This window comes from Carettochelys insculpta, chromosome 11, assembly GCF_033958435.1.
Source record: "Carettochelys insculpta isolate YL-2023 chromosome 11, ASM3395843v1, whole genome shotgun sequence".
Lineage (NCBI taxonomy): Eukaryota > Metazoa > Chordata > Testudines > Carettochelyidae > Carettochelys > Carettochelys insculpta.
Window position 1 is genome coordinate 5766196 of NC_134147.1, and position 17472 is coordinate 5783667.

Consider the following 17472-nt stretch of genomic DNA (forward strand, 5'->3'; position numbering starts at 1 on the left):
TTTGGGGAGCTGGCTGATCCTCATGTCTCTGCCAGCTGATGTCGTTAGGCTGGCTGGGGGAAGACCTGGTGCCGGGGGGAGTGGGAAGAGGAGCTGCACTGGCAGCTCAGCTCAGATGCTGCTGGGATGGTTTGCAAGCCTACGCAGACTGTGGCAGTGGAATTGGAGCAGAGCGCCTCTGTGAAGAGGAAAAGACCCATGGCCAAGTCAAGGCAGGTGGAGAGCATGAGATTGTCAGAGGGTGGGGAGGGGCCAGAGTTCTCGGGCGGAGGAGAGCGAGTGACGCACATTTCTCTTCAGCGGCTCGGGGCAGAACAACCATATAAAGATTTCCCCCTTCATACGTTTGTCCTGGAATGCCCCCGCCACCCCACCCAGTGCCTTTGCCAGAAGCAATCCCGGTGCAACCATTTAAACTGGGTCCTCTCCCGCGGTGGGGGTGAGGGTACGGGTACATGCTGAGGCCTTGCCCGATATCCTTGGTGTCCTGTGCTTTCCTCCCCAGCATGCACTGGGAGGGGATTATGGTAAGAGAAGGTGGTTTCAGTGTAACCAGCAATGGATTCCACAGCTGTGCAGAGGGGCCAGCACTGGGCCTAGGCACTGCGAAGTCCCATTTCGGCCTTTTTTGGGGGGATCTTGTGCTGGCCCTGTGAACAGCAGCACGTGGCAAAGTATCACCCAAATGCCGGTCTGTTTAACCCAGAGGAGCCTTCCAGTGACTTCTAAGACCCCCTTGCACCAGATTCGCCCTCAGATCTCTTGTTTTCCCAATGCTTTTGCTGGAGCAGCCCTGCCTTGGGAACCACTGAGTGCTTTTGCAGCCAAAGCCAGGAACACAGGTCACACACTTGCCTCTCTGGCTTCCCGCCTTGTTTTTCAAAGGCTGCCAAATGTCTGAAAAATTATCAGGTGTGCCCTGCTGGTGGCAGTGGTGCATTACACCAGGTAACATCCAAAGCTTTTGGTATACTGAAACCACTACGTGTCACAAAGCATCCGAGGCACGTTCTCCTTTATCAGGACATGTACGGGTTTTGTGGAGAATAAAACTGAGGATTACTAGTCATGTAGAGTGGTTGAGACTTTAATGCCATTCTTCCTCACCGGATGAATAGCGGTCATCTTCTGTTTCACCAGTGCCTGTGACACATTCCTGCTTTGATGGGCCACTAGGTTCCAATCTTTTTTCATTTTATCTACAGGAGACCCCAGGCGAAGGACAGAAGCCACACTGTGTATTTAGATCTGGAACATCAGAAGAACTTGGGTGTTATTTCACCTGCATTAAAGTTTCCTTAGTAAGTTAAAACGGTCTTGTTCATTGACAATTTTGAGGTCTTGGGAAGGACAAATCTCATGGGGTTTTCCGATAAGAAGGGGTCTGAGTGTGTCCTGGAAAAGAAAAAACATGGATTTGCAGTGATTTCTGTACATTTGACAGCTTTTGTTCCATTGGGGCGTTACCAGCTTTCTAACTTCTCACGTCTTGCCACCTTTTGGCCTGGAGAGGCTGCTCCAATTTGAGGGCCCTCTGGATGTTCCAGTAGGGAGCAGAAACTGAAGGAGTTGGGTGTCGCCTGCTGTGCTGAGATACTATTGAGCCGACCTTTGCTGCCAGCCTGGGCACCCTTTAACCCTGCCAGACTCTTAAACCTCCTCCAGCACACAAACAGGAGGGGCCACACCCAAATCCAGAAAGACACAAACACGGAGACCAGCTCTGGGAAGGCTTCACTGTCCTTCCTTTTTCTTCCCAGAGCCTCGTGGGAGTTGTAATCTGTAGAGCCAGACTGCGGCACACAGGATCCTCCCAGTAAAAGTCAGAGAGCCCTATAGACAGAGGGGGGCCTGCGCACAAGTTCTCACCACCCCTGCCCCACCAGTTGTAAGTGACGCAGTCTGGGCTATGTTATAAACAAGAAATAAGCATATTAACTACAACAACTGTACGTATGTAGTTAAAAAGGTGACACACAAAAAGCACATTACTCAAAAAAACCCAATAGAGAGCACACAAACTCAGAAGCTGGTTACAATAAAAATACCTTCCCCGAGATATCACTTTAGGTAGGTTCCTCCACAGGTCGTTCATTATTCTAGCCTTCCTAACGCCACTGCACTCTAGTCCTTTTGTTTTTGGGTGTTTTCAAGTACTCCTGAGTTGTGGGGAGGCAGAGTTGAGGCAAACTGAAAAACATGATTGTTTTTTTCTCATCTTATATAGGATTTCTGCAAGGGCAGGAATCCTTTGTTTGATTCCTCCAAGGCCCCCCGCCATCCACTGAGCTCCTCCCCACGCACCCTGGATCTTCCGGAACCCTTTGAATCGGCTGTGGGCTGCACTCCAGAAGTGGGTGCAGGGCAGGCGAGAAGTTGGTCAGCCTGGCCACTGGCTGGCATGGGGAACGCTAGGGAAAGGCGGACAGTGGAGGAGCCTGTCTTGAGCACCCACCACCTTTTCCTTGTGGGTGCTCCAGTCCCAGAGCCACCCACAGAGCTGGCAGCTATGGCAGCCATTAACGCTTTCTCGCATAACAGTATTTTCACCTGGGTCTATTCACCTTCCAATATATGTCCAGTAGAGATTTTTTTCTTATGAGTGGCCCTGCAGCTGGTACAAAGTCTCTGAAAACATTTTTCCTAGCTTCCAGCCGCGCTATGTTTTTACCAGTCTTAAATTTGTTCTTCCTTGTTTGAACACATCACCCCCAAAGTGCTGATCTCAGTCACATTGACTGAAATAATTTGCACCGTCATACCTGAGTTCTGAAACTAACACAAGCTATTCATCAGCATCCAGCTTCTCTATCATCTGGTTTTTAAGTTCCGCTGTTCTACTGCCTCTTCATAAGCAATAGAATGTTTAGCTATTTCTTGCATTTACTATAAATTTGTACAGGTTGAACCTCTCTAGTCTGTCAACCTTGGGACCTGACTGGTGCCAAATGAGAAACTTTGCCGAACCATGGGATGCTTATATTGTCTAGCACACCGCCAACACTTCCACTGCTGACTGGGCTCTTAGAAAACATTCAGAGGCAAATAACACCACAGAACACTCAGAGCCAGGACGGACAGCTGTAAAGAAACTTTACAGGACCACAGAAATCTTGGTCATACCCATGATAAGAAGTCACCTGGCTAACTAAAATTGTTCCTGATTACGGATGTTGCTGGACAAGAGTGTGCTGGACTAGAGAGGTGCAACCACAATATAAGTGGTATACTCACATGCTTGTATAGAAGGAATATTTTATTTTTATTTATATAATTTCTATAAATATTAGATTGCTAAATAGCCACTTGATTTTCCTGCATGTGGTGTTTCTTATAGATTGAAGTGAAAGGAGCTGAAATGGAATTTTGGAGCATAAATTCAGCACAGGCTGATTTATTTACATGTCTAGGCGGAGTTAACAGATATGCTATTTTCAACTCACCACAGTCAAGTAAACTTAGCAGCCCCTCCCTGTTAACATGTACATATGAGGGAAATCTAACAGTGGATTTGCTGCTAGCGTGTTGTCATAAGCTGCCTTCATCAAACAATAAAATGAATATTTGTGCTACCTAAATACAGTGCATAGGCCCACGTGAGAAGACTGTTGATAATGGAGAGTTTTCCACCCTTGGAGATGCCTTACTCCAGCCTGTTGTCCTTTCTCAAAGGTGTCTGTCTGCTGTCCAGGTTATTATGGGCATATGTGCGAGATGTGCCCAGGAAAGCCAGGCAGTGTGTGTTCTGGGAGCGGCGTGTGCCTGGACGGCATCGCTGGCAGCGGGGAGTGTCGCTGTCATGAAGGTTTCCACGGCACCGCCTGTGAAATGTGCGAAGTGGGCCGATATGGAGCAGATTGTAAATCAGGTGATCACAGTTGCTACCGAACCTTGGAGCTGCCGCTGTACTACCCCTGGGAAGAATGAGCCCCTCTCTGTTTCGTAGGGCGGCTTGTCAGTCCCTTGCATCACCACTGCTTGAACTGTCCCTGTGGTATGGATGCAGGACCCAAGGACTTCCATCCCCAGGCTTTTCAGCATGAAACGTCCCCTCTTGAACGTAGCAATGTCTGGATTACGAAGCTCTGGACTTGCCTTTGCTGAGCTCATTTGACAGCGTTGTTTCTCTCCACAGTCTGCGCTTGCAGAAATGGACTCTGCAATGACGGCTTGCACGGAGATGGCAGCTGTGAGTGCTTCCAAGGCTGGGAGGGCATCACCTGTGAAAGAAGTGAGTCTCGTGCTGTGTTAAATTCTTTTCCACAGAGGCAGGTGACTGCTGAGCGTAGCTGGTTTCCTTAGTTGCAATACTGTTGAATAATTCAGTGACCCCAACGGGTAGTTGTTTAATTGTTTTTGTCCCTCTTTTGAGATTAATCTCTTTCAATTGCCACTTCTTTAATTGCTGGTAATGGGACCTCAGAGACCTGCCTCTGCTCCGCCTCCTCCCCTCCCCAAGGCCATGCCTCCATTTTTCACTCCTCTCATCCTTTCCCCGGTTGCATGCTGGGTTGTCTCCATTTCTCTTCCTCACCCACACCTTACAATAGCAGGTAGGAAGTGGCCCCAGCTGAGCAGGGGCTGGCGGGAGCTAACGACCTGTCACCTCCCCTCACCCCACAGTTTGCAGACTTTTGGTGTCTGGTCTGTACATCGGACTGGACTCTGCCAGGTGCCCTTTTCGATTGAACTTTCCAGTTGAAAATGGGGTGCCTGGCAACCACACTGATGACACAGGGTGGTTTTGGCTGCGTTTTCCTCTCAGGTCCTTTGAACCTGAAACAGAAAGTAAAACCTGGGGCAAGCAGGCGCAGGGAAATAGATAAACTAATGCAAATCAAAGATGAAGAAAAGTTTTGCATGACAAAGTGTAACACCAAATGTATGTGGAGTTATAAGAGGTACCCAAGTAGTCAGGGTTTTTCCATTCATCCATTCACCCACACTCAAGTTTTACTCTATCAGTTTTATCTCATGTTAGAATTTCAGAGAATCTAGACCTCAGTTCCCCCTAAACCAGGGAGTATGGGAGAAAGATTCTCTGCTAAACCAGGCTGAGCAGAGTTCCTGGTACTTGGTTGCAGACACCGGACGTTGAGGTTCTCAGAATCCAAATATTTTGGAATTTGTTTTTCTTATCATGGGCCCATTTATGGGATCTACATAACACTCAACCTCTTGTTCTCGTTGAATGGCCATGATCTGTACACTGGAAAAGGATATGGAGTCAAATTTTCACATGTGCCCAAGTGACTTAGGAGCCAAAAGGCACCTCCATCTCAAAGTGCTTTGGACAATTTTACCCCAGATCTTGGATGATTTGGGACCAAAGTGTCTTTGAAGCGTTTATAGAGGTAAACACCAATGAAAAACACAAAGCTTTTATAAACAGAAAGCTAGACATGCACATGCTGTAGCTTGGAGAAGGACAGGTCCCAGGGCACACTTCCATTTTGCTGTTCCAGGGAGACTGCTGTCTGCAGATTAATGAAGGTCCTTATTCAAGTCATTTGTAGTGGGACAGACAGGGTGAAATGTATCCCTTTTCAAAGATCCAATCCGAGACCTTTGTACCGCTTAAGTGCCATTGTAACCCCTATTTTGAGGTCTTAATGCTGTGTGGGCCTTGAGCTGATGCTTCCTCACCTTCAAGTTGAATCCCACCCCCACCCTACTTCTGAGAGTCTAGGTATAAATCAGGACTTCCCACAGGTTGGGGAGAGTCTATTTTAACTCTTCAATCCTAGACAGCAGAAATCATGGCGCTACAGAAATCATGGCGCTACTAATATACTGAAGTTCATGCTTTTTTTTCTTTTTTCCTGTAGGAATTGGGGTTGATTTATGTAATAACACTTGCCACCTGATGGCCAAGTAAGTACAGTTTTGGAGCAAAGGACATAAACTAGTGTGTGCGGGGGGGAGCATTTTGCATGGACTTGCCTTTGTGTTTGTGAAAAGACAGAAGGTTGGTGTGGGGGACTGAACACTGTATATTAAGAAACTGTGTAATTATTTATTCCACCTTTCGAACTCCTCTCGAGCTTTGTGTGTGTGTGTGTGTGTGTGTGTGTGAGAGAGAGAGAGAGAGAGAGAGAGAGAGAGAGACACACACACATTAATTTCAAATTACATCTCCCTTCTAGGAAGGAGACAAGCCGACAGGTTGGAAGTCAGAGCCGAACAGTGCTGAGCTCTGAGCAGAGTCTGGCTGGAAGATGTACACATTGTTAAAATGTGGGAAGATGATGCTAATATTGAGTAGGCTCGACGATGCCAGCTAGAAATAGAGTTGGAGCAGGGAAGCATTGTACATATTCACTGAATCTTTCAGTACAGGTGCTGGACTGAACAGATCCGGTGAAGACAGCAGCATTGCCAGCTTCCCCCACTGTCCCTTTAAGAAGCTCCTCGGTGACTTGTAGGGGCCACCTCTGGGAGTACAGGTTGAACCTCTCTAATTTGGCACCCTTGGAACCTGACCAGAGCTGGCCAAGGAAATTTGCCAGACCATGGGAGGTCAATAATGTCTAGCACATTATCAATGCTTCCACTCTTTTTACCTGGTTCCTAGAAGACATTTAGGGGTAAATTACAGCTAAATAACAGCACAGAACACTGAGATCCAGGACTGGTGGCTGAAAACAAACTTGATGAGACTGTGGGAAACGTGGCCACCCCCATGATAAGTGGTCATCCAGGAAGCTAAATTCATGTTGGATTATAGATGTTGCTGGACAAGAAACTGCCAGATTAGAGAGTTTCAACCTGTACAAAAGTCTCCCAGACTCCATGCCTTGGCTTCTCTGCTAATACTGCCAATGGCAAGGATAAGCAGTGCCTAAAAGAGCAGCATATATGAGATGAAGACTCACTAGCTTGGTAGATTAGTGTCAGAGGAGCAGCCTCGTTAGTCTGTAGCTTTAAAAAACACCCAAGCTGTCCTGTAGCACCTTCAAGAGTCACAATTTTATTTATTAGGTAATGAGCTTTCATGGGTAAGACCCACTTCAGCAGATTTGTTGTAAAAATAGGAATCCAGAGTTAATATACCAGGCAGAGGGAGGAAGAAGTAGGGATGTGGAGAAGGGATGGGAAGTCATCTGTCATTAGTAGGACAAGTGGAAGAAGTAAATTGTGGGACGGGTACCATCCCTGCAAATATCCAAGGTGGGGAAATTGCCCTTACAATGCATAAAATAATTGAGATCTCTGTTAAGCCCCCGGTTAAATGTGCAGGGCTGATACCAACTCACTTCACGTAGGTGCCAGAAGGACATCTGATAGCAATGGCCTTCTGTCCCTGTTGAGCAAGTTAAAAACAGTGCCTTGGAGAGAGAGAGGGCTTGGCTATTCAGTCCCCATATTTTAATTTTGTCTCTGACATACTGTAATGGAATAAGGTAACCTTCGTTCATGCAGCTCCAGCCTCTACCAGGTGTGAGCCATGCACTAAGCATAGCACCCTCTTCTAGCAGCTACATCATGTGCACAAAGTGCCTGGATTTGTTTTTTGGCACTGTAAAGAAAATCTTAACTGTTTGTTTTGGTTTCTCATAGTATAACTAACTCGCTTCTTACCCTAGCATCTAGCTGCCATAGTAGCTATTGTTAGCAGTCTGTAATACTGATGTCTGTGGCTAGGTATAAGATTAAAGGGAAGTTGTCATTGTCCCCTCTCTTTCTTGGTCATTTCAGTTGCATTAATGGCTCCATAGATTCTCTGCCTACTTGTTCCTGCTCTGCTGGTTACACTGGAAATGGAACCTACTGTTCAGGTATTTGCAACACAGAAGTAGAATTTCTTAGTGTTCTCAAGGGGCTATACACAAAGAAGTGATCACACAAGAGTTTTTTGCTTTCATAGCTGTGAAAGCATTGCAAGGTTGAGTGCATGCAAAAATGTTACCCTGGACAGGATCATGCAAATCTTGTCGCTCCAGAGAAAAGAACCTCCTGCTGATCTCTCTATGGCGGATTTCTCCAGGAGATACAACCCCGCTGATGTGGCTAGAAACAGGGAAGGAACTGTTCTTGTTTCTCAAGTGGATAAAGAGAATGGCAAGTGAATAGCCAAAATAAGTCCAAATACAGCAGACACTCAACAGGTCGTGGTGATGGGCCAGGCCATAGGATGCACCTTCTTAGACTGTCTAGAATTTGTCCATTTGACCATTTCATGAAAATCCTGCAATATTATTGTTGAAATGAGATCCTCAAGAACTGGAATGGTCAATAAGCAGCCTGTGGGCCAGACACAAACCCTGGACAACCACATCTGGCCTGTTGGCGGCTTGTTGACAACCCCTGCTCTAGAAGTAACACTTTGATCCACCCACCTACCCACTCCTGAAAATCTAACAAACCCAACTCAAGACACACTGGGACTTAAGGAGAGATAATCTGCTAAATATTCAAAAAAACAAAGAGATTTAGAAGTATAATGTTCTGACAGAATCATATGGCTATTTCTGACATCATCTGTATTTGTACAAAGGCCAGACCCTTGAAGCAATACATTCCAAGCTAATCAAGTTACATAGTTCCAATGAAAGTAATAATGCTCCTTCATCAGTGTCATCATTCAGACAGAAAAGTGTATTTTAATCAGCCACGCTGCTTTATTTGTTCTAGCATAATTTGTAGCTAGTCGCACGGGACAAGTACTTCAGGGCAATCAGTTGTTCACTAATGAAATTCTTCCTCTATCGGTGAATTTGATCGCTCAGCTTCCACATCAGCCTTGATAGCATCTTTATTAATCATTTGTGTCTGTGAAGGAGCTTTAGCTTCATCAGATCCCATCTCTGAAAATGGTTTAATGATTTTTGTTAAAATGAAGTCTTTCTGGAAATAAAACAGGCACTTTAAAGCCCAGAAATAAAGTTAGATATAATACACTTGAACCTCTTTAATGCAAGCGTCATGATCTGGGAAAGCCTGTGGTTCGCACCCCGGCACGGTTGGAGCCACCATAGTGACGATAAAAACAATGTAAGTTTCAAAACAGTGCAACAAATATATATATGTGAACACACATATGTATACATATATCTAGGGTGCAGTCCAGCACAAATTTTACTTGTAAACATGAGTAATGATAGAGCACTGTATAATTAGTAGTTTTCTGTTTAATGAACTAAATATGATGGTAAAAACAAAATATCAGTTTAAATACGATGCATTAAGGATTTGTCTTATGACTTTACGCACAGACAGTACTCTGGCAGTTTGTAAATACAAAAGCTTTAGTCACAGATTTTGTTTACGTGTCCATATGGCGAACACCCATAATCTGGAAAATTCCCTTATCTGGCATAGCCTATTTCGCAAAATTAAAGATTAAAGAGTTTTGAGTGTGTTTTTCCTCTGAGCCACAGGAGAAATGAATGAAATTTGTGACTTGCAAAACATTATCTTTGCGATGCCCTCCACAAGTATCCCACTAAGCATTTTCCTTTGTTTTCTGTCACAGAAATAAATCCATGTGAGGTTGATAATGGTGGCTGCTCCATCCACGCAACGTGTACGAATGTCTCTCCTGGGGAGAACACCTGCACTTGTAAGGAAGGCTACTCTGGAGATGGGACGCTGTGCCAGGGTGAGTGAGGACTCAGAGCCCCATTTTGATAGCAGTGCTTCCAGGGAGGTGAAATCACACTGATAGGGTGAGCTGAACTCTCATGCCAGAGGTTCACATATGTTTAGGAGCATCACAATTTGAGAGAACCATATGAAAGCAAATCTAGCATTGGTTAAACCTGGGGAAAGGCATAATGTGGCGGCTATTGAGCAACTATGTCTCTGCACAACTCGGTACAACTTTAGGAGCCGGAAAGGGTTACTGCCCTGTTTTAAAGCAGGGCAGACCAAGATGCAAAGACGTGACGTGACGTTCACAAGCCACCTAGCAAGTCGAGGTCAGACCTGGGATAAGAAACGCCAGAGTTCCTTGTTCCCCACCATATGCTCTAACCCACATATTCAAAACCAAGAACTTGTTGTGATTTCCCCACCTCTAAAATCTCAGGCTTACCTGGTGTGATGAGCGACTTTTGCAGCACTTTATCTATGGGTGGAGAGAGCTCTGCTTGCTATTTCTCTGTTCATTGTTTTGTTCCTGAGTCACCTCCCTCTTTGGGCATCTGCTGAGTTAACATGGATCTAATCTCTTGGTGCAGAAATTGATGGCTGCTTAGAACAAAACGGGGGTTGCCACAGAAATGCGGAGTGCATTAAAACTGGCCCAAATCTGGTAAGGAAATTCTTTACTCAGGGGAGTTCCTGCACCATTTTCCTTTGGAGTTATTAATAAACTGCCCCTTAGGAAACTTTTTTACTGATATTTTGCATGTCTTCCCTTTCACAGAGAAGGACCTCTTTGTAAGTAAACGGTGACTAGGGGGAGCTCCCTGTCTGAGAGCTGGGAATTACACCCTGGCCTCTCTAAAGTTGGCTGGCCAAAGGCTGCGGAATTTTTTAGGTGATTTCTTAATAACCAGGACTTGGCTGTTGATGAATGAACCAAGTGCACCCTAAAATTATGTGACACATGCTCTCCTCCTTCTCACCCCTTCCTCCTGCTTGGCTGCTGTACACTTCCATTATTGATTTCAGCTCTATGAAATAGCCTTGTTTTCCCTTCCTCAGGTTGACTGTAACTGTCTTCCCAGCTACAGTGGAGATGGCAGGAATCAATGTGTCCCCATCGATATTTGCATTGAGGTTTGTCTGCATTTCCCTCTAGGACTAAACCTTTAAGCTTCCCTCCATGCAAATGATTAATAAGCAGAGTTATTCAGTTATCCCTCATGCAGCAGTTCAGTATGAGCAAACTTCTTTCCTGCATGCTAAATGCCCTCCTGCGCTTCACTGAATCACTGTTTCCTTTCCACTAGACAAGCTGCTTGGCCAGTGGAAATAGTTGATGACGTTGATCCAGTTTCATGAAAGTTTCCATGGTCCAGAGAAAAACAAACAGCATTGCAACTTGCAGGAAACTAACCCTGTTATTAGCAGCCTCCACCCACAGAGAGCAAGCTCTCCTCTTACTCCTGGAGGTGGAACTCTGTTTCCATTGTAAGGCACACTTGTGAAGAAATTTGCCTTTTCCCATGTTCAATTAGTTCTACTCTAAGCCTCTATAGTAAGCTGGCAGTGTTTGTCTGATGCCCTTCATCCAGGTTTCAACCCTGCTGGAAGGAACGTTTGCTGAGTTACGGATGCGGTTGGCTCATTAATCCATCCACATATAAGGCAAAGCCAGAAAGGCGCAGGGGAGGCCATGACCTAGTGTGTGGGCTGAGCCGTCCTGAGAGAGGAATTCGAGAAGTTGCCAAATCTCAGGAGGAAGTTTCAATTGAACTTCTTGTTTTTGTTTTTATAAAACCAAACGCAAGGGAGGGGCGGGTTTAGGCTCCGCATAGCATGGGGACTATGTTTAGAGCAGGCTGGGAAAGAAGTCCGGTCTCAAAACCCCAAGTTAAGGGAGTGATAGTCCATGTTACCTCCCCCACCAGGGAGGCCAACAGCTTCTGTGGGCCTCCAGACTAGGTTGGGGGGTGAGGGGAGTAGGGAGGCTGGCTCCTCAGCCCCAGAGGGGGCAGGGCTGGAGGCATCCAGCTCTCAGCACCATCCAGAGAGTGACAGTGGGCCTTCGCCAGCCCTCAGAGCCATAGCATGGTGCTCTGGTTGCATCTTGAAAGGGCCTGGGGTTCCAGCCACTGTTGCCATAGTAACAGCGGCATCAGCTGGGAGCCTACAGGCCCCTTTGAGTGGCCAGACCCCAAGCTAATTACCCCCTTTGCCTGCCCATCAGTGGGCCTGTCCTCCATCTCGTCTCTGGCCTCTTTCTCAGAAAGATGAGGGACCGAACTGAACAGAAGTGTGGTTTCATTCAGTCCAGGCCAAATCTAGTTCTGAGGTGACTAAGGCACCCCATACAGAAAGCTTAAAACCAATCCCCACCATGGTCCTTCGTTCCTTTACCGCAGCTAGAAAAAGCCTCCATAAACCATTTATTTTTCCTCATCTCTAAATCTTCAGGACTGTGTTAGTCAAGTGGCTTTTCCTCTGTTGGGCCAGGTGTAGGTATCTGTCTCAGAGCAGTGTTTGCCAGGGAGAGTGGAAGGAAACGTAAGGAAGAAAGATTAATAAATGACTGAGCTTTGACAGGAGTGTGTGGGACTGGAGAGCAGAACACAATGTCAGAGATTGCCTTGAAATGGGTGCAGAACGGAAGTGGGATAGCCTCCTCCAATTGGACAATAACCTTCTAGACCATTAGCTGTGTGACTGACTGGGATGCTCTTTCATTTCCCACCAGAACAATGGAGGCTGTAGTCCATTTGCTTCCTGCAAGTACACCGGACCGGGGACTCGGAACTGCTCCTGTCGTTGGGCCTATGTTGGAGACGGGTTCACCTGCCGAGGCAAAGTGTATCAGGTGGGTAAAGCACATTCAGCCAGGATGGTGTAGGAACGGGCGCTAGTCAGGGTGAACTGCTTCCGAAGCTCACTGTCTGACTTTGGGCAAATTGCTGAATGGCTCCACCTCAACAGCTGGAAAACAGTGGTGCTTACAGCAGATCCCTGGAGGACGAGCTCTTTATGCGTGTGCCTGGTTAACTCCTAGCATTAATTACCATTGTTGCAATGGGACAATGTGCCCTGCTCAAGTCTGGTGTGTCACTTCCTGGCTGTAGCTGGAGATGCCAGAGCTGCTGACACAGGCTAATATAGAAGGGATATACGTGGCTGTTCCAGGAACAAGTCTTGAAGAAAAGAAGTGACCCAAAAGCTGGGCTGCGTAAATCCCTGAGTTAACTCCCCAGAAATGGGAGGCTACATTAGGTTTTTCTTCTAACCTTTCCTACCCGTGCTACTGTGGGTAGATGGCAGTGGCAGGAAAGACCCAGTGCAGGTTGTCTGCCAGCATTTTAACTACTGGGTGGTCTAACCCCACTCCAGTCTCTGGCTGTAGCATGGGTGAGAAATATGAGGAAATCTTCCCTAGTGTAGTGAAAGGCCTGGAGGCACTGTGGGGTGGGCTGAGCCCTGGAGGTCAGGAGCAGTGTCAGTTTAGTGAGCAGATGGGAAGGATTTTCTCTGCATCAAACCCCACTAGATTTCAAGAGACTCACCATTAACACTCACCATTCTGATTTCTTGCAGGAGCTCCTGAGAAGCAAAGCAGCAGCTGTGTTCGTTAAGCAATTACTGGTTGGTGGCAAACAGTTGCTGTTGTCTGAACTTGTACAAATTGTCAGGTGTTTTCTTGAAAAGCTCCAGCTAACGAGACTTGTGTTTTGGCTTTTGTTTTCCTTTGCCTTTGTTCCTGGTGTCGATCTGTGCTTTAGGCCTTCAAAATCAAGGAGTTAAATGGAGAGGGGCCTTTTACTGTCTTTGTTCCACATGCGGATTCAATACAGAACAGTTCGACGGTAAGCAGCCCCCGCTGTGAGTTCCCCTAGCTTGTCTGTTGTTTGGCGTGGTCAGACTGTGAGGACTCCCTCTGAGAAACTGCTGTTTCCTGAACTACTGCATGAGAGGTAACTTTGACTGACTCAAAACGTCAAATACACCTTAACTTTTTAACTGCATTGAAACCCTGAGGTGCTTGTTGAAGTCTTCCTTGGTTTCTTACCCAGAAGATCAGAAACAAATAACTGCAAAGGATAGGGGCGTTCAGATGGGGGCAGGAGGTGTTCTAGCCCAGGGGTCTGCCACCAAAATAGCAAGAAGAGCCGTTTTTTCAAGTTTGGTTACAAAATGAATACTTCAAGAGTGGCAATGCATAGGAATACGAGACCGTTTTTAATAAATAACGTCAAACCGTGCTTTGTGTCACCCCTACTTTAAGAACTATGCACCCATAATGATTTGGATCAATTAGAAAGTTGTTATCCCCATCCCCAGGTTTAACCCCTCTAAGCCCCAAACCTGCCCCCCACCCCATCCCCAGGATTATCCTGCCTCAGCCAACAAACTCCTCCAGCTACGTGTGCTACTCCTGCTCCTCCGCAGCTTCCGCCTCCTTCTCAGCAGGTCTAAACAGCTCAGGGAGGGGCAGACTTGGAGGCACTTGCCCCACCTGCAGCGCGGACAGCTCCCTGCCCTGCCACCACTGGAGTAATGGAACTAAATTTAATTGGCATAACGACCAGATCCCTCCCGCTGCCCTGCTGGCCATTAAACCAATTACGTTTAGTTCTACTGTTTCAGCAGTGGCAGGGCAGGGAGCCGCAGAGGAGTCAACAGCGGCAGCGTCCGGAGCTGCAAATGACTCCTTAAAGAGCTGCATGCAGCTCTGGAGCCGCAGGTTGCTGACCCCTGTTCTAGTGCAAAACCTGGACCTGGAGCTCCCCAAAGTAGACCTGGGGTTTTGGTTTGCCCCCTTCTCTGTTCACAATGTGGCCAATCCTGGGCCAAGGTTATTTTTTCTCCACTGTGTTGAACTTCCCTCTCACCCCCATCATCTGATATCACTTGGAACACAACCCCAATTCAGCTACTTGTTATCTATCCATTTTGTGTTCAAAGGCATGTTAATTCTTGGATCCAGGACATGATTTCATCAAGGAGTGATGGAGCGGGGTGGGTAGAGCAAAAAACTCATCACATTACCTGTCACGTTAGTCACTGGCTAAATTTAAACTGCTGCTCCTGGTGTTCACTTACAGCAGTGTTTTGACACGATAATTTCAGGTATGCTAATTCCCTGCCTTTAGTTCGCAGAATGGACAAACAAAAGCCTCATCAAAGATTTGCTTCGCTATCATATAGTGAGTTGTCGGAAATTGCTGGCCAGTGAACTGGAAACGCAGGAGTCCATCACAGCTTTGTCAGGACACAAGATAAGGATTGCGGTGAAAGAGGTAATGGTCCATTGTGATTCATTTCCACTCTGTATTTCTTTGGCTCTGAGCACTGGGCCTGCTTGACAGCTCTGGTTGCTTTGTCCTTTCCTGAAGCCTGTGTCTGAGGGTACATCTATACTACCCAGTAGATCAACCCGATCAGGGTCAATCTTCTGGGGTTTGATTTTGTACCTAGTGGGGACGTACAAAATCAAACTATGGGGTTGACAGTCGACCCCCGTACTAGATATCGCGAGGAGTAAAAGAAGTCAGTGGGAGAATTTCTCCCATCGACCTCCCTCAATGAGAACAGGCAGGTAAGTTGATTGTAGGTATGTCGATTCCAGATGTGCAGTTGCTGTAGCTGGAATTGTGTATCTGTGATCAACTTTAAGGTTTGGTGTGGGCATGGCCTTAGTGGGGAGAGCTACAGAGCTACCCCTTTTCATCTAGAAGGATCCTAAAGCACTCTGGCCATGGACTACGGGGGAAGGCACATCTCACAGGAAATCTGTGTTCACTGCATTGTGTCCCTTCCGCAGAATAGTGTTCATCTAAACGAGGAGGCCACCATCATCACCAGTGACATCGTCGGCACGAATGGGGTAATCCACATCACTGACAAGATTTTAATCCCATTTGGTCTGCAGAGCCAGAACATATCTTCCCAGCTAGCACAGGTATGCCTGAAACAATAACGTTGTAATGAGCAATGGTCACCCTGGGGGTTTTCTCCAACCCCAAAAGGAAAGCCACTGTTGTAAATGAGTAACACTACCTATTTCTTTGGCACAAGGTTTCGGTACTCAAGGAATTCCATTTACCTGTACAAGTTGAACCTCCCTAATCTGGCACCCTCAGCACCTGACCGGTGCCGGACAAGAGAATTTGCTGGACCAGGGGAGGACAATATTGTCTAGCAGCATTGCCAACTTCCACTGCTGACTGGGCTCTTAGGGGTAAATTACAGCTAAACTGCAGCACAGAGCACTGAGAGCCAGGACTGGTGGCTATAAACAGACTTTAAGGAACTGCGGGAAACTTGGCCACAGCCATGATAAATGGTCCTCCAGTGAACTAAATCATGCCGAATTACGGCTGTTGCCGGACGAGAGTGTTCCGGACTAGAGAGGTTCAACCTGTAGTACCTGGGCTGGTTTAATCTTAGAGGGGTTAAATTGTGGAGCCAACTGAGCTCACAGTCAGGGTTTCTTCTAATTTTTTCCATCCATGGGCAGAATAAATTTTGTGTTGTGCCCCAAGGCATGTGCGGATGTGCACAGCCAAAAGAAAAACACACTGCTGGCTGTGGACGCTCTGCTAATCAGTCGGGCCACACCTGAATCTCTCCTGGTCACGGCGAGGAAGCAAGGCTCTATGGTTGCAGGCTGATGAGACGTGATGGGTCAAGGCGTGCTAGTCACACAGTCTGAGTCAAAGAAGTCTCCTTAAAGCCTTCCTTGCATGCTGGGGATGGACTTCACTGGGGTGCATGCCCTACGCTGCAAGTTTTAAACATGTAGCTTCCCATACTGTACACTATGTCAGAGATGAGGAGTCAAAAAGTCACATTGCCCCTTATTGGCAGAGCAACCCCTTTGTTACTGAATTTGAACACACGTTGGACCAAATTCAGGCCTGGAGTAATACAGCTGAAGTCAATAGCATTACACCAGGCCTGATTCAGCCAGCTTTGCCCGTCTGCTAACCAACGTTCCCTGTAAGCTGAGCACTTGGTGTCTGCACAAATGAGTAAAATGCATTACTCAAACCCAGTGGTACTTAGTGGTCACAGCTACGGGACAGAAATGAAGAGCCACCTTGTTTAGCCTCTCTTAGTACTGCTCAGATATAGCAAAGGCAAACTGTTGGCTCTGAGACTTAACTGAGTTTGCTTGTTTGCCAGGAATTCTAGTAAATGAAACAAACTCTCCCACTTTGTAACGGTTTTGTTTGGTTTTAATTATTTTTCCAGCAAAACATCACCGAAGTGGCAGAAGCCTATGGCTACAAAATCTACAGCAAACTCCTGCAGGTAAATGGTTTGAATTCTCCTTTAGGAGTGCTCTCTTGATCTGTGGCTCTGTCACGCAGACACAGAATGTATTTGTTGTTTCCATGTTGTCTTGTGTCTCCGGACAGGAAGCAGAACTGCTACCTCTGGTTAACAACTTTGTTCACAGACCCTTCACCATGCTGTGGCCTACCGATGCGGTGTTTAACGCCCTGCCAGAGAAGATGCAAACGTGGTTGTACAGTAAAGACCACCGAGACAAGCTGGCAGCCTACCTCAAAATGCACATGATCAGGGACATGAAGGTAAAAGGCTCAACCTCGACCCTGGAATTTCTTTTCAAATCTGCCAGGTGCTTCTCGTGGTCCAGCCAGTCCATCGAAGATGTGGTAGTGTGATGGGAGGCACAGGTATTTTGCCACTCCTGGGAGTGGGGTCTGAAATAGTACAACCATCTGTCCCGTTTTTCAGGCAACTGTCCCACCATTTTTTTTTTTTAAACACGCCAATTGTCCCGAATTTTCAGCTTCAGTGCTCCCCCGGCTAGGCAGCCGCAGCCAGTGGTCTCAGGCAGGGCTCAGAGGCAGAGACACATGCACG

At 46.8% G+C, this 17472-nt stretch overlaps 1 protein-coding gene across 2 annotated transcripts in view; it reads left to right on the forward strand.

Annotated features, from left to right (window-relative positions):
• The window catches only part of STAB1 (stabilin 1), a 151160-nt gene that overhangs the window by 99896 nt on the left and 33792 nt on the right, over positions 1 to 17472 (forward strand). For both annotated transcript variants that reach the window (XM_075005986.1, XM_075005987.1), the window contains 15 exons: positions 1206 to 1301; positions 3673 to 3868; positions 4136 to 4231; positions 5829 to 5874; positions 7699 to 7778; positions 9476 to 9601; positions 10182 to 10255; positions 10651 to 10725; positions 12326 to 12445; positions 13174 to 13221; positions 13359 to 13442; positions 14730 to 14876; positions 15401 to 15538; positions 16834 to 16893; positions 17001 to 17177. In XM_075005986.1, the coding sequence (XP_074862087.1) occupies positions 1206 to 1301; positions 3673 to 3868; positions 4136 to 4231; positions 5829 to 5874; positions 7699 to 7778; positions 9476 to 9601; positions 10182 to 10255; positions 10651 to 10725; positions 12326 to 12445; positions 13174 to 13221; positions 13359 to 13442; positions 14730 to 14876; positions 15401 to 15538; positions 16834 to 16893; positions 17001 to 17177 (1563 nt within the window). The remainder of the gene's footprint in view (positions 1 to 1205; positions 1302 to 3672; positions 3869 to 4135; positions 4232 to 5828; positions 5875 to 7698; positions 7779 to 9475; positions 9602 to 10181; positions 10256 to 10650; positions 10726 to 12325; positions 12446 to 13173; positions 13222 to 13358; positions 13443 to 14729; positions 14877 to 15400; positions 15539 to 16833; positions 16894 to 17000; positions 17178 to 17472) is intronic.